The following is a 14,603-nucleotide window of genomic DNA, read 5'->3' as shown; positions in this document are numbered from 1 at the left end:
AGTGTCACAGCAGGGGTACCTAGTTCTGATAGTAAAACATTACCACAATCCCAGGCTACTGATTACTACAACTTCCTGTCAGTGATAACCACGATTATTTTGGTTTCTAACACCTTAGATTGGTTTGGACTGTCTTTGAACTTTATGTGAATGGAGTCATATATCATGTACCTTTTTACGTGTCTGTCTTCTTTCACTCAACATTATGTTTGTTAGATTTGTCTGTGTTTGTTTAATTGTAGTTTGTTATAGTTTTTCCATTATATGATTTTAAGACAATTTACATGTATTTATCCATTCTACTGTTAATGGACATAATTGGGTTGTTTCAGGCTTTTACTGTTATAAATAATGCTTCAGTGAACATTCTTGTACATGTCCTTTGAATATAGTGCCCATTTCTATTGGATGTTTAACTAGGAGGGCTTTTAAGTGTACAGATGTATACTTCCATCAGCAGCGAAATGAGGGTTCTAGTTATCTACATCCTTATCAAACTTGGTATTGTCACTTTCATTTTAGCCATTTATATGGATGTTTGTTAATACTGCATTGTGCTTTTTAATTTGATTTCTCTGGTGATTGATGAGGTTGAGTATCTTTTTATATTTTTATTGGCTGTTTCACTGGCCTCTTTTGACAGGTGCCTGCTTAGGTCTTTCTCTTTTTTTATTGGCTTAGATGTTCTTTATAATTCCTTTATTAAATATGATGTGTACTACACATATCTATAGCTTGCCTTTTTACTTTCTTAATGGCTTCTTTTGTTGAACAGAAATTTTAAATTTTAATGTAGTCCTGTTTATCAATATTTTTCCTTTATGGCTAGTACTTTCTGAGTCCTGTTTAAGAAATACTAAGGTCACGAAGATACTAGTCTGTGTTTTCTTTTAAATGTTTTTCTTAACCTTTCACATTTAGAACTAGCTTGTGTTTGCCAGAAATGGCTGTTACTTTCTCTGTCCCTTGGCAGTGGTTCCTCTTTTGGTGCAAAGCCTAGAATCCCAGCCTCTTGCCCACATCTAGAATCAGCAAATGTACCCAGGGCAAAGCAGCTGCAGCAGATGGCTCACCTCTGTGAGATTCTCATCCTCTCTGGAGTGTTAGCTCTTCCAGTTCTTTTGTCTTAGCACCTCTCTACTACCTTCAGAAAGATGATTTATGAATTTTATTTGGTTTTCTTGAATGTTCTCAACAGACACTGGTTTCCTTCTGACCGTATCTCTTGGAGATAGAAATGATCCCTTAGCTTTTTAAACAGTCTCAAATTTCTCCCATTGAAAATATATTGTACTGTTTATTGATCCCATGTTTCCTCCATGGTATTTGATATTACCAAAAACAGTTTTTGCCTCTGTCCATTCATTTTTGCCTTGGTGTCACAAAATTCTGGTCCTCGTTTTACCTCTTAGCAGCATTTGACTTGGTTGAACACTTACTCCTTCTTAAAACACTCTCTTCTTCCCTGGTATTCATGCTGCAACACTGTCTTGATCTTCCTCCTAGATAATCTGGATTTTTGTCCTTTGCAGACTCATCTTCTTCCTGTTCTGCAAGTATTGTGAGCTCCTCAAGAATCGAGTTTAAGCCCTCTCCTTTCACTCCATTCTCTTCCTTGTTGATCTCAAGATCATGTGTTCACTTACTGCTGCTGCTAAGTTGCTTCAGTTGTGTCTGACTCTGTGCGACCCCATAGATGGCAGCCCACCAGGCTCCCCCGTCCCTGGGATTCTCCAAGCAAGAACACTGGAGTGGGTTGCCATTTCCTTCTCCAATGCATGAAAGTGAAAAGTGAAAGGGAAGTCAGTCGCTCAGTTGTGTCTGACTCTAGCGACTCCATGGACTGCAGCCTACCAGGCTCCTCTGTCCATGCGAGTTTCCAGGCAAAAGTACTGGAGTGGGGTGCCATACCTGTACCTAAATATGTCATATTTTACATCTCCATTTTAGACTATTCTTGAACTTCCAATTGCTGTACTCAGTTGCCTGATTGATGTCTTCACTGGGATGACCAAAAAGCACTTCAAACTCAAAATGTTTCAAAAAGAACTTAAGATCTGTCTGTTCTATTACAAAAGTCTAGAAACTCATAAGTTATCCATAAAATTATTTTCCCTTACATAGTCTCTTGAATCTGTTTCTCTCCATCCTGACAACTGCCTTCTTAAACTACCCTCGTTTCTTTCCTAGGTCGTTCTAATCACCACTTTCTTTCTCACATGGCAGTTCCTTTGCTCTCCTTTATAGCTGGATTGACCTTTCAGTTTCTTCAGTTTGTGTTTCTGTCCCCTATCAGAGTGCGTTTTGCCTGCTCTTCCCTTGGCCTGGAATGCTCTCTTCCATATTCTCTCTCCCTTGTAAGTTCTTTTCTACCTTTAAATTCAGTTCAGTGAAGAATCCTTTCCTGGCTAGGTTATTACACTGTATCATATGCTCTCTGTGTCATAGCTCTGTGAAGTTTCCTGTTGTAGCATTTATCATTGTTATGTTTTTTATGATTTTTAAAATTAGTCACTAGATAGTAAGCACTGTAAGAGTAGGGACCCTATGTGTTTCTGGTCACCATTGTGTTCCCTAGCACCTCATATACTTCCTGGAATCAAGTAGACATTCAGTAAATATTTGTTGAATGCACTAATCAGTTCTTTCCCTGCTCATAGCTGAAGTGAAACGTGTTGGAGATACTCTGTTGGGAATGGCTACACAGTGTGTGCAAGTGAAGAACGTGGTCAAGACCTCGCCTCAGACTCTGTCTAACCTTTGCCTGAAGATCAATGTCAAACTTGGTGGCATTAACAACATCCTAGTCCCACACCAGCGGTATGAACTCTATTGCTTACTTGCCCTTGTCAAGCAAGGTAATATACTGGAGATTGATGAAAAGATAGGACACTGTCCAGGCAGAGTGAGCCACAAGGGAGAGGGGGCCAAAGTGGGTGCTAGATGGTGCCAGGAAAAGAAGACCCAACTCCTCACCATTTGTTTTCTCTTCCTTGTTTAGCTCTGCAGTCTTTCAACAACCAGTGATATTCCTGGGAGCAGATGTTACACACCCACCAGCAGGGGATGGGAAAAAACCCTCTATCACAGCAGTGAGTGATACTTTCCAACTTCCTCGTAAGGTTCTCTTCTGAGTCCCCAAGACTACACCTGATTTCCTTCCCTCAACTCTGGTGCTTCACCCTTCACAAGATCTTTTTATTTCAGCTGATCATCCCCATTAACCAGTCCCTTGGTTTTTTAATAAAGCTAACTCTGTATGATACCTTCTTTTCAGAGAGAGCAGTGAGAGAGTAGACTGGGGCCAGAGACTTGGTTATGTCTCCATCACTTTTGTTCCGTGTTTGAATTTCCCTCTTTCTCCCTGTGCCCACTTTTGGGATATGGGAAGGACCATATCTCCTCTCCAAAATCCCTTTTAAGTGAATTACTTAGTTACTGGGATTGCCTTTTTCTCTATCTGTACCCCTGACCCATCTAGTAGATTAGATAGCTCTCTAATCCCTCTCCTGACAGCTCTGCTCCTTGTCTCACAGGGCTTCTCAATTGACTAATGGGACCAGGCCTTCTTTTTCATTTTTTTTTCTTGAACCTTCATGTTTCTCTAGGCAGACTGGGCCTATCTCAGTAAATGTGGGGAAACCCTACACTATGCTTATCTTTATTTTCCTTGTGGCCATCCATCCTAGTCTCTGGCCTTTGTCCTCTTAGAAAATAATGTTGTTCCTACCATCCACAAGAACACTGTTCACTGTAGTTCCTGGGGTAGATTAGCACTTGAAGAAAAGATTAGCTTGTTTTTTGGATGAGGTCACTCTTTGAGCTAATAGTGCTGAACCATCACATGCCCCTCTGTAAGGTGTGGGAAAATCAAACTTAGCAAGTACCTACTGCGGGAGAGGTCCTGTGCATGATGACTTACCTGCGCCACAACAGCACTGCAAGCAGGTGTTACTCTTATCGCCATTTGAGAAGAGGAACAAGAAGATCAGGTGGGTTAAGTAACTTCCATATGTGTGATAGAACAGAGATGGAAACCGGGACTACTGAATCCAAAAAACCTACACATTTGATTTCTTAGGTTGTTTGTTCCCTCCTCCCCGCTCTCAAGAGGTCTTTCCCCAAACCCAGAACTAACCAGTGTTGGGAGGGTGGAGGTTTTAGGAGCTGATCCTGCCTCTTTGATTATCAGGTGGTAGGCAGCATGGATGCCCACCCCAGCCGTTACTGTGCTACTGTGCGGGTACAGCGACCACGGCAGGAGATCATTGAAGACTTATCCTACATGGTACGTGAGCTGCTCATCCAGTTCTACAAGTCCACGCGCTTCAAGCCTACCCGCATCATCTTCTACCGAGATGGGGTTCCTGAAGGCCAGCTTCCCCAGGTAGGGCCCACAATAGGTCAAGAAAACCTTCACATTGAGGCCATAGGGCCTGATGGTAGCAGAGAGAACTGCTCCCTTTCTTAAGCTGTTGGCACTGGGAGGTGCTTCTACTTACGGAGGTTTGCTAAACGGAACAGGCTTGGAAGCAGAGATCCCAACTGAGAGATGGTGTGTACAGTCATTGATAGACCTTTCTTCTTGTAATAAAAGACTCTCAGTGCCTGTTTACTAGTTAGTTCATGTTGAAGACTGATTCTTTAGACCAGTGGTTCTCCAGCTTTGGGCTTCCCTGGTGGCTCAGCTAGTAAAGAATCCACCTGCAATGCGGGAGATCTGGGTTTGATCCCTGGGTTGGGAAGATCCCCTGAAGAAGGGAATGGCTACCCACTCCAGTATTCTGGCTTGGAGAATTCCATGGACTGTATAGTCCGTGGTGTTGCAAAGAGTTGGACACGACTGAGCGACTTTCACTTCACTGTCCAGCTTTAGCATCCATCAGAATCGGGCTTATTAAAGCAGTTTGCAGAGCTCCACTCTTAAAATTTCTGCTTCAGTGATTCTAGGATGTGGTATTAAAATTTGTACCTCTGATAGGTTCTTAGTGATCCTGCTGATCTGGTGGCCACACTGCTATTGACCTTTACAGTGTTCTTACCATTCTGTTTCCCTGCTAAGCCTTCAGAGTTTATTGTTTAGACTACTATATTGAACTGATCTCCTTTTCTACCATTTAATAAAAAGTAATATAACTACCATTTACTGGGTATCTTATGTGCCATTAACTCTGCTAACCACTTTGTATATGCTCTATTCAGTGCTTACAAGAATCCTATGAAGTAATTATTATTCCACCTGATACATGATGAAACTGAGGCTTGAAAATGTTAAATGATTTCTTCAGTGTCATCCAAGCTAATAAGCAGTGGAGCTAGGATTCAGACAAGTTGGTCAGATTCCAAAGTTCATGCTCTTAACTATTATGCTCAGTTTCCTCCAAGTCATACAATGTTTCCTAAAGTACCAGATAAATTTATAACATGTATCTGTTCAGAGATGTCCTGTGGCTTCAGGTAGCCTAGGGTTAAAATTCAAACTGCTTATGCAAAGCAGTCAGCAGTCATCAAGCCCCTATTAGGGTTTTTATCATTGGAGAAGGAAATGGCAACCCACTCCAGTATTCTTGCCTGGAGAATCCGGGGGATGGAGGAGCCTGGTGGGCTGCTGTCTGTGGGGTCGCACAGAGTCGGACACGACTGAAGTGACTTAGCAGCAGCAGCAGCAGCAGCAGGATTTTTATGCTTCCACTCAATTATTTGTTTTAGTCTTCAGGACAGTTTTGTGAGGATGATCTTATTAGTAACTTTAGTAAATGTGGAGAAAATGAGACTTAAAGGGGTTAAGTAACTTGCTCAAAGTAATAAAATTAGATAAAGCTTGGGGTTTAAACTTAGTTCTAATTGATTCTAAATTCTATTTACTTCTACCATATAGTTTTTACTCCCTGTATCTGACATCCAAGGCAACAAGGCAGCTACTGCCTGTGGTTTTTCACCTGTGGCTTCTTTAGCTAGTCTGTTTTCTTATGATACTGCTTTTTTTATAGAACTGAATTTATCTACTCCCTCTACAGCCATTCCTGAACTCTGTGTCTATTCTTTCATGGTGGTCCCAACCCTGTCTGCTCCCATGGGGAACGCCCATTTTCCTCCTGATCCTAAAATTGTCCTTGCTCTGGACATTGTGATTTTTCTGTGAACCTTTATTCTGTGTCTTGATGTTAGGTCTCACTATGCATAGGAACCAGGTGAGTGCTCTCTGTGGATATTAAGCCTCCCAGCTAGGTTTTATAGGAACATAGCAGGTGAACTGTCTACAGGCATACCTCGTCTTATTGCACTTTGCTTTATTGTGCTTCACGGATACTGTCTTTTTTACAAATTGAAGGTTTGTGGCAACCCTGCGGCCAGCAAGTCTGTCAGCACCATTTTTCCAAGAGCATTTGCTTACTTCATGTCTCTGTGTTACATTTTGGTAATTCTTGCAATATTTCAGACTTTTCATTATTATATTTATTATGGTGATCTGTGGTCAGTGATCTTTGATGTTACTGCTATGACTCAGTGAAGGCTCAGGTGATGGTTAGTATTTTTTAGCCATAAAGTATTTTTAAAATTTAGATATGTACATTGTTTCTTTTTTTTTTTCGTAAGATATAATGCTACTGCCCACTTAATACACTACAGTGTAGTATAAACATAACTTTTGTATGCATTGGGAAACCAGAAAATTCGTGTGACTTACTTTATTGTAGTGGTCTGGAATTGAACCTGCAATATTTCTGAGGTATGCCTCTGTAAGGCTGATTTTTGGTAGGAAGGGCTTATCCTCGCTAATGGTTGGGTGTCAGCTATAAATATTATAAAGGGAGGCTGAACAAAAAGCCTTATAACAAGTGGCAAACCCTTAGTTCAGAAAGATGAATGAACTCAAGAGGAGCTGTATGTCTCTTTGTCTCCCTCCTCACCCTGTGCCTAGATCCTCCACTATGAGCTGCTGGCCATTCGTGATGCCTGCATCAAACTGGAAAAGGACTACCAGCCCGGAATCACTTATATTGTGGTGCAGAAACGCCATCACACCCGCCTTTTTTGTGCTGACAAGAATGAGCGAGTGAGTGAGGGATTGAGGAAGTCACTGTTCCCTCGTCATGTCTCCCTTCTCTGAGTATGAAAGGAGCTGTGGAAATGAAATCTGGGGCTTAGTCCTTGGCCTGTCCATCGCCCCTGGCACTTTTCTTCCCCCTGACTCTTGTGGTCCTTCCTCTGCTGCTTCCTTTCCTTTGTTTCCCCCTCTCCCCACCTTCCCTTCCTCCCTTATACTTGATCTCCCTCCTCCTAGCTCCCTGGCCTATAGACCCCATATATAGACCAGCTCCCAGAGATGGGAAAGGGAACTTGAATTTATTGAACTTCTATGTGCCAGACACTGTGCAAGGCGTCTTCCTCACAGCACCCCTGTGAGGTAGGTACAGTTATTATCTCCAGTTTAACCTCAGAAAGGTTAAATAACTTGCTAAGATCCCACAGCTAATAAATGGTGAAAGCAGCACTTAAACACAGGTTTGTGTAACTTTAGAAGCCTGTTATTTCAGCGCCCAGCACTCTCTCTGGGAACAGCAACTTCTACCTTACTTTTGGGATTCTGATGGAGTCAGGGTAGAATTGAGTCGAGGCCCTAGTTAGGGCCAGGCAGGTCTTGGGATCTTGGTTGTCTTTGTTTCTATACAGATTGGGAAGAGTGGTAACATCCCAGCTGGGACCACTGTGGACACCAACATCACCCACCCATTTGAGTTTGACTTCTATCTGTGCAGCCACGCAGGCATCCAGGTAGCTGGGCTATGTCCTGGGGTATCCAGTGGGTCAAAGATAGTTGATCATTCCCATTGCCTCTAGAATATATCATTCATCACTGAGTGGCATTCAAATCAGGATTGTTCTCTTAATAAGCCCTTTGTGCACTTGAACTTAAGTGTACTTTCAACATCTTAGTCAGGTTGCCCATACAATGGGTGCTTTATGACAAAGGTGGCTTTGTGTCTGCCTTTTCATGGGTGGGCCTTCCAACCCAGCCATACTCATAATGGTAATCCTGTTCCTTACTGTCAGCCATCCCGTCTGCTCAGCCTGGGGCCCCTCACCTTCCTATCTTCCCAGGGCACCAGCCGACCATCCCATTACTATGTCCTTTGGGATGACAACCGTTTCACAGCGGATGAGCTCCAGATCTTGACGTACCAGCTGTGCCACACTTACGTACGATGCACACGCTCCGTCTCAATTCCAGCACCTGCCTACTATGCCCGCTTGGTGGCTTTCCGGGCACGATACCACCTAGTGGACAAAGAGCATGACAGGTGAGGCCTGGAATCAGGCTGGCTTCCTTTTTGCTTCAGCCTCTGGTACCAGACCCTCTCAACTTTCCTTGGGTAGAAGGAAACAAGGATTGTCCAATTTGGTGTCCTGGGGCTTGTCAGCCCAAATCTGGGTTGGGGTTTTCTCTTAATTGGTATGGGAATTGGCACCCTAGGGGTGGGGGAAGGGTTAGTGGCAGCTCAGCTCACCAGGAAGGACTTCTTTCATTTTTCCTTTTCAGTGGAGAGGGGAGCCACATATCGGGGCAGAGCAATGGGCGGGACCCCCAGGCCCTGGCCAAAGCCGTGCAGGTTCACCAGGATACTCTGCGCACCATGTACTTCGCTTGAAGGCAGAACGCTGTTACCTCACTGGATAGAAGAAAGCTTTCCAAGCCCCAAGAGCTGTGCCGCCCAAATCCAGAGGAAGCAGGGAGGAGGGAGGTGGGGTAGGGAGGAATGCAGAAGGCCCTGTTTCCTTCTGCAGAGGGGGCAAAAGCGGGGGGAACAGGGCCAGTAAGCCAGACCACCAGCCAGAAATCTCTGATATTCACCTCATGCCCTCAACCCCTCACCCCATCTTGTCACATCTGGCCCTGAACCCACTGGACCAAGACAGGCAGCAGCGGTGCCCACCATACACACAGGTGTCTCATGTGACTCACAGTGCTAAAGACTCACGCCTGACAGCTTGGTAAGGTCGGCTCTGCAGCCCTGCGGACAAAAGCTGGTAGGTTTGGGTTTGATACTTTAGATGGAAAAGTGAGGGGCTTGAGAAAGTGGGTGGGAGGAGGGAAGGATTTTTTAGGAGCCTTAATCAGAAAAGGTCTAGATTTGTTTAAGAAGAAAAACGAAATCAGATGCAGATCAATATTTTAGGATACTAGATGTTTTAATGGGTTGAGAATCCAGCCTGTAGGAAGATTTTTAATGCTAATGATTTTGGTTGCCCCCTCCCCCAGCTGCCACTCCCCTTTCCCTTATTCCTCTTTCTCCACCTTTTCTACCCCACCTTACACCTGACAGACATCCAGCCCCTAGTAAGACTTAAGGCACTATGGCACTTAGCTCTGAAGTGACACGACCCTGTCTTCCTTCCGCCTGCTGGTGGGTAACCAGTGCCTTCCCTGTAATGGTAATGCTGCAGAACTGCAACCTTTTGTACCTTTTGGGGGGTGGGGGCGGGGTGGGGGTGGGAGAGGAGGTAGGTTGGGATGAAATACCCTGTACCCAACAGGCCTCCAGCCAGAGCGCCAGCTATTTTGCATTAGAAGGAATTGACTTCCATATTCATTGAGCTTTTAAAAAGATCACGACCTCAAGATGGTTAAAATCCATTGACATTTGCACTTTCAGACATGACAAGTCTAGGAGCTGCTGAGATGACTGGCCCCTGGCCTTTCCACTTATGTCTCCTTTCTTCTTGTCCCCGCTTTCTTCCCACCTGCCTGGGTCTGGAGTTAACTTTCATAGCATTTCCCACTCTTGGCTTCTTTTCCCTGATGGTCAAGCCTCTTTATGTTTCAATATTTTTTAACTGGGGTGACTTACAACAGATGATCTTTAGGTCTAAAATAAGGGGGAAAAAAAGCAAAAACTAAACATTATTTTTATACTATAACCTGAGTCCATTGCCAAAATCTGGAACTAAATCCCTCCCATGCCCAGTGAGTTTACATCCCAGAAACATTGAGCCATCAAAGGAACTATGTACCTGACTTCTTTGGCCTGCTTTGGCTTGGCTCTGTAGGGTGTGGTTATCTCCACACGTGGGGCTCAGGCTCCACCCTTTGTGCAAATAATACCTTTCTCTTGCTGCAGGCACCTCTGCTGCACTGCCCTGCACTCTTCCTGCAAGTGCATCTCCTCCTCTGGACTATCCTCTGATGCTTGGCTTATCCCAGATTTCAGCGTGTCCTGTGGATAGGCTGGGGGATTTTGCTGCTCCCTATTGCTTCTGTTTACACAAATGACTTTTTCCTGATTTCCCACTAGGGCATGTGAGTGGATGGCATGGGCTTTTTTTTTCTCGTTTTTTCCTGTCTTCCTGGGTAGAGATGGGATTTGGCTGTCTTGCAGAACTGGAAAAGTAGGGGGTTCTAGCTTGGGGCCTGTTGGCCTTGAAGCAAGGCTTCCTCTTTCCTCGACTGTTCCTTTTTTCCTGTCCCACTGCTTGGGATGAGGAGTTGCAGCTTCAGTGTGGAAATTCCTCTTTTTGAGGAGCCCGGGCTTGGGTTTACCCCAATCTGGTGATGAAGCCATGACTCTTCAGACCTAGCTCAGGCTCAAGGCCAGCCAGCAGAAGGCTGGTCTGAATATGGGCCTATGCAGTAGAGCTACCATTTCCCCTCCCCAGCAGCGCTTGTACAGACCCAGATTTGCTATGCAAAACAGTCTATCCCAGGTTCTGTTCTGGTTGGCTACTTTGTTCAGCAACTTCACAAAACGTAGCACAAACATTATGGAGAAGGCATCAGGACTGTTGAGTAACTCTTTCTTTACTTCTTTCCTACTGGCAACAGTATGGGGTGCCCTGTGGGCACAGCCCAGCTGAAAACAGAATGGAGGGCTCTGGGAGGAGGCAGCTCACTGGAGAGCCTACATTCCTTACACAAGTGCCTAAGAGTGATGCCAACACTCCCATCTGCCCTGTCCATCGCCTTCATATATTGTCTACTTCGTGTTTAGTCACCCTTTAGGGAGAGGAGCTCTCTTGGGACAGTGGGCTCTGAGGGTTCTCTTCTCGGGTGCGTTTTGGGGCTGGGATCAGGGCAGTATTCCTGGAAGGTCCAGTCATTCACCAGCATTTGCAAATGTCCATTGAGAGCTGGTGGTAGCCACCTACTCTCAGCAACAAGTTTGTGTTCTCTCCTTTTTCTCTCTTTGCCTCACTCTCTCCAGTTGGGTCTTGAGCTGAGGCTTGGCATTTTTTAGCCCTTAGGCATTTACATGCCATTTAATAAATAAAAGAAACAGCTTGGGCAATGGCAAGAACATGACATCTTGCTGTGATTTTCTTTTTTTCTTTCTTTTTATCTTTGAGACTTGAAAAACACCCTTAACCTTGAGGATTCTTCTTCTTCGAAAGGTGGTGCATGCAGATTGAGAAGTGGTGTTGGCAACAAGCTTGGCTTTCTTTGATTTGGTTAAAGTGGTGCTTCTTACTTAGGCTCAGAGGAAGTGCTGGGGAGACCCCAGCCTCATCCTCTTAGACAAGTCTCCTGGTCCCTTTGTTCTACTCTTTTGCCTTCCTTTTCCTACTCTCTCTTTCCCTGGCCTCGTTTTATTTTTTTCTGTTCATTCAGCTTGCTTGCTGGCCTGCCTATCTGCCTATGTGATGATGAATTCTCTGCATGGCTACAATGATCCCACTGTTAGCTGGCAAGGTCAGGCTTAGCTCTTTGGCTGCAGAAGACCAAGAATCTGCTTCCCAAGCCTAGTGATGTCCTTCCTGGGTTGGACCGCCCTCAAACTTATGTGAAGGTGTAGCAGAAGGCCTGCCCATCTGGCATGAAATCAGGAAGGCTTCTGGCAACTTCCACATCTGTCCACTCTTTGGAGTCGGCTTCTCTTGTTGCTTTTTCTAGATCTGGTTTCATTTCTCTCTACCTGGGGCTTCCCTTTTCTGAGGATGTCCTAGCATTGACCTTTTTGGCTATCCAGGGTTGAAGGGTTAGGGGATAGACATGGGGGAAGGAGGGATGGGAAGAGAATGGAGAGAATTTGGCTAAAACATGGGAAAGGAGAGAGCCCTGCTCACTGATCACTTTTCCAGTCCAGCCTGACTCATTGGGGCCGAGGTGCTATGGCTGGCCTCTGGGGATAAGCATGAGGCTGTTGTTGCTGGGAACTTAGGATTAAATTAATGTTGAAAAAGAAGGTAACTAAAAGTGTGAAACCTCCCTAAAAAGCTCCTGGTTCCCGTCTACTCAGTATCTCCTCTATAGCCTCCTCTTTGGCTAAGCAATGATGTTTTTTGGATAGTTTTCTTTTTCTTGTCCAGAATTCTGTAAATGAGGCCAGCAAGATGGGCAGCCAAGGGGACGCAGTGATTTCTCAGCTGACCCATAGGATATCTGCAAGGCTAGTGGGACAGTGTTTTAGACTTGGCATTATGTGTAACAAAGAAAGGTGAATGGTCCTTCCCCTTCAGGGTAGAAAGTCATTTCAAACTGACTAAGATGCAGTTTTGGAAACTACATCAGGGGGAAGTTATTTTTATTTATATTTGCTGGGCCACGGCCAATCCTGGATGGTAGCTGGGATGCCTTCCTTCTTAAAGTCTGATCATGGCAGGGTTATGCAGGGCACTCTTTCCTCTTTGGCCTTCTAAGCTGATCAGGGAGAAGGGATTCTCTGGTTTTCTCTTCTCTCCCATTTATTAGGACTTGCCTTCTCCCTGGGCAGGGAGAGAGGCTAGGTTGGTGCTCTCCCCTTACTCTACTCCTACTGACTTAGAACCTCTGGCTGCTGTTCGGGAGCCCAAGAAAGGTGGTGGAGGCAATGGGCTCAAAACAACAACAACAAAACCAGAAAAAGGTGAGGAAAGGCAGATTTCCTTCTTTAACAAGGAAAATAGGAAACCCTCCAAGGATTGTGCAAATAAAGACAATGTGTCAAATGCACTGACTCCCCTGGTGTAGTAGCAATAAGGAAAAATGAAATGACTTTCCTGTGCACATAGTCCAACCTGATTGGTGTGTGATGTTGCACTTAGCAGCCATCTGGTGGGCATGTGTGACTACTCTGGGTTTCACTTTAGTTTCTAAACTTTTTATCCCTCTCAAGTCCAGCATGGATGGGGAAATGTCCCTGGAGCCCCACAGCTGTGTACTTGTTTGCATTTGTTTCCCTATGAGACTTGTGTTTGTGTCCTGCTTTGAGCTGTACCTTGTCCAGTCCATTGTAAAATTATCCCAGCAGCTGTAATGTACAGTTTCTTCTGAAGCAAGCAACAGCAGCAGCACAATTCTGTGTTTTATAAAGACAACAGTGGCTTCTATTTCTAAAGTGCGGTCTCTCTCTCTCTTTTTTTTTCTTAGCAAAGCAAACCGTTGGAATTAATTATATTCTGGTAGATTTTACATTAGAATAATAGATTGTGAGAAGAGCAGAATCATCACTTTCTAAAGGAGTAAAGTGGGTAAAACAAATTCCAGAGTGTTGAAACTGCCGATCATATGTAGTCATTTCACAGGGTTTCCATTTATTCTTCATTCACCAAACATATAAAGCACTGTGTCTAGCAGTTTTGTTGGGGAGTAAGCAGGCATAATTCAAAAATGAGGAAAACAGTGTTTGTCTCCTTAAGGAGCTTAAAAAGTTTGGTTGGGGATATGAGTAGCGAAATGGTTCTTTGGTACTATTTAGAGAGATTATAAGGATTGGGAAGAAGGCTATAATGCTGCAGCAATGAAGATAGAAAGGAAAGAGCAAATAGAAGAGATACTCAGGAGGTAAAATTAATAGAACTCAATGGATGGTGGAATGAGAAGAACCAAGTAGAGGCTACCATCCACTTGGCTTGAGCAAGTGAGTATGTTGGGACATCCTTCCTCTAAGCCAAGATTGGGGGAAGGGAGACCGTAGAAGGAAGGTGGTGAATTTTGTGAAGAAAGACCATTAGGCTTTTATAGACTGAGTTTTGAGGTTCCCAGGTTTCCAGTAAACATTTATATTTTGGTGCTCAGGGAAGACTCCAAAACTGCAGTTATAGATATGAGATTCATAATCATAGAGATGGTAGTTAAAGCCATAGGAATGAACAGGATGGCTTAGGAAAGAGTAGGGCAAGAGAAACCTAGTGTACAACTCTAGGAAACGAGATCAGGAAATGGAACCTAAGATGACTGTCACATCACTCATAGATAGCTTATATGGTTTTGATTGATTTAATGGGGTGGGAGAATAGTGAGGAGAGTGGAATAGGATTCAACAGCGACATGATTAACAACAGGAAAACTACTGTGGTGAAGGGAGGGTATTATTTTCTACTTATTTTACCATCCTTCACTCCATCTTCTCTGGGATCTTGTAACTATATGGTCATTCTCCGATTTTTCTTGAAAATGAGCATTGGAAAACCTAACTTAAATCAGGCTAAGACTGAGACTTCCAAGTCGTTCACAGTCACCACCACCACTACATCCACCTCCAGCTTCCTCCTATCCTCAGGAGATACTTGTGAAACAATAAAATAAACAAACCTAATTTTGTTCCTATCCAGTGTCCTAGATCGTATTCCAGTGCACTTGGTAGCACTTAGCAGCTTGCTCTATTTTCTCCTATGACTTGTTTTTCCCA

At 44.1% G+C, this 14,603-nt stretch overlaps 1 protein-coding gene across 4 annotated transcripts in view; it reads left to right on the top strand.

Annotated features, from left to right (window-relative positions):
• The window catches only part of AGO1 (argonaute RISC component 1), a 36,429-nt gene extending 21,908 nt beyond the window's left edge, over positions 1–14,521 (top strand). For 2 of the 4 annotated variants that reach the window (NM_001205899.3, NM_001317187.2), the window contains exons 13-19: positions 2,661–2,820; positions 3,002–3,092; positions 4,193–4,387; positions 6,923–7,057; positions 7,675–7,776; positions 8,104–8,303; positions 8,543–14,521. In NM_001205899.3, coding sequence (NP_001192828.1) covers positions 2,661–2,820; positions 3,002–3,092; positions 4,193–4,387; positions 6,923–7,057; positions 7,675–7,776; positions 8,104–8,303; positions 8,543–8,651 — 992 coding nt within the window. In that variant the 3' untranslated portion in view covers positions 8,652–14,521. The remainder of the gene's footprint in view (positions 1–2,660; positions 2,821–3,001; positions 3,093–4,192; positions 4,388–6,922; positions 7,058–7,674; positions 7,777–8,103; positions 8,304–8,542) is intronic. The other 2 variants (XM_010803634.4, XM_059884563.1) reach the window with 1 other exon arrangement.
• The last annotated feature ends 82 nt before the right edge of the window (positions 14,522–14,603 follow it).

This window comes from Bos taurus, chromosome 3, assembly GCF_002263795.3.
Source record: "Bos taurus isolate L1 Dominette 01449 registration number 42190680 breed Hereford chromosome 3, ARS-UCD2.0, whole genome shotgun sequence".
NCBI classification, from domain to species: Eukaryota; Metazoa; Chordata; class Mammalia; order Artiodactyla; family Bovidae; genus Bos; species Bos taurus.
The sequence above is the reverse complement of the archived record's forward strand: the minus strand, read 5'-3'. Positions and strand labels throughout refer to the sequence as shown.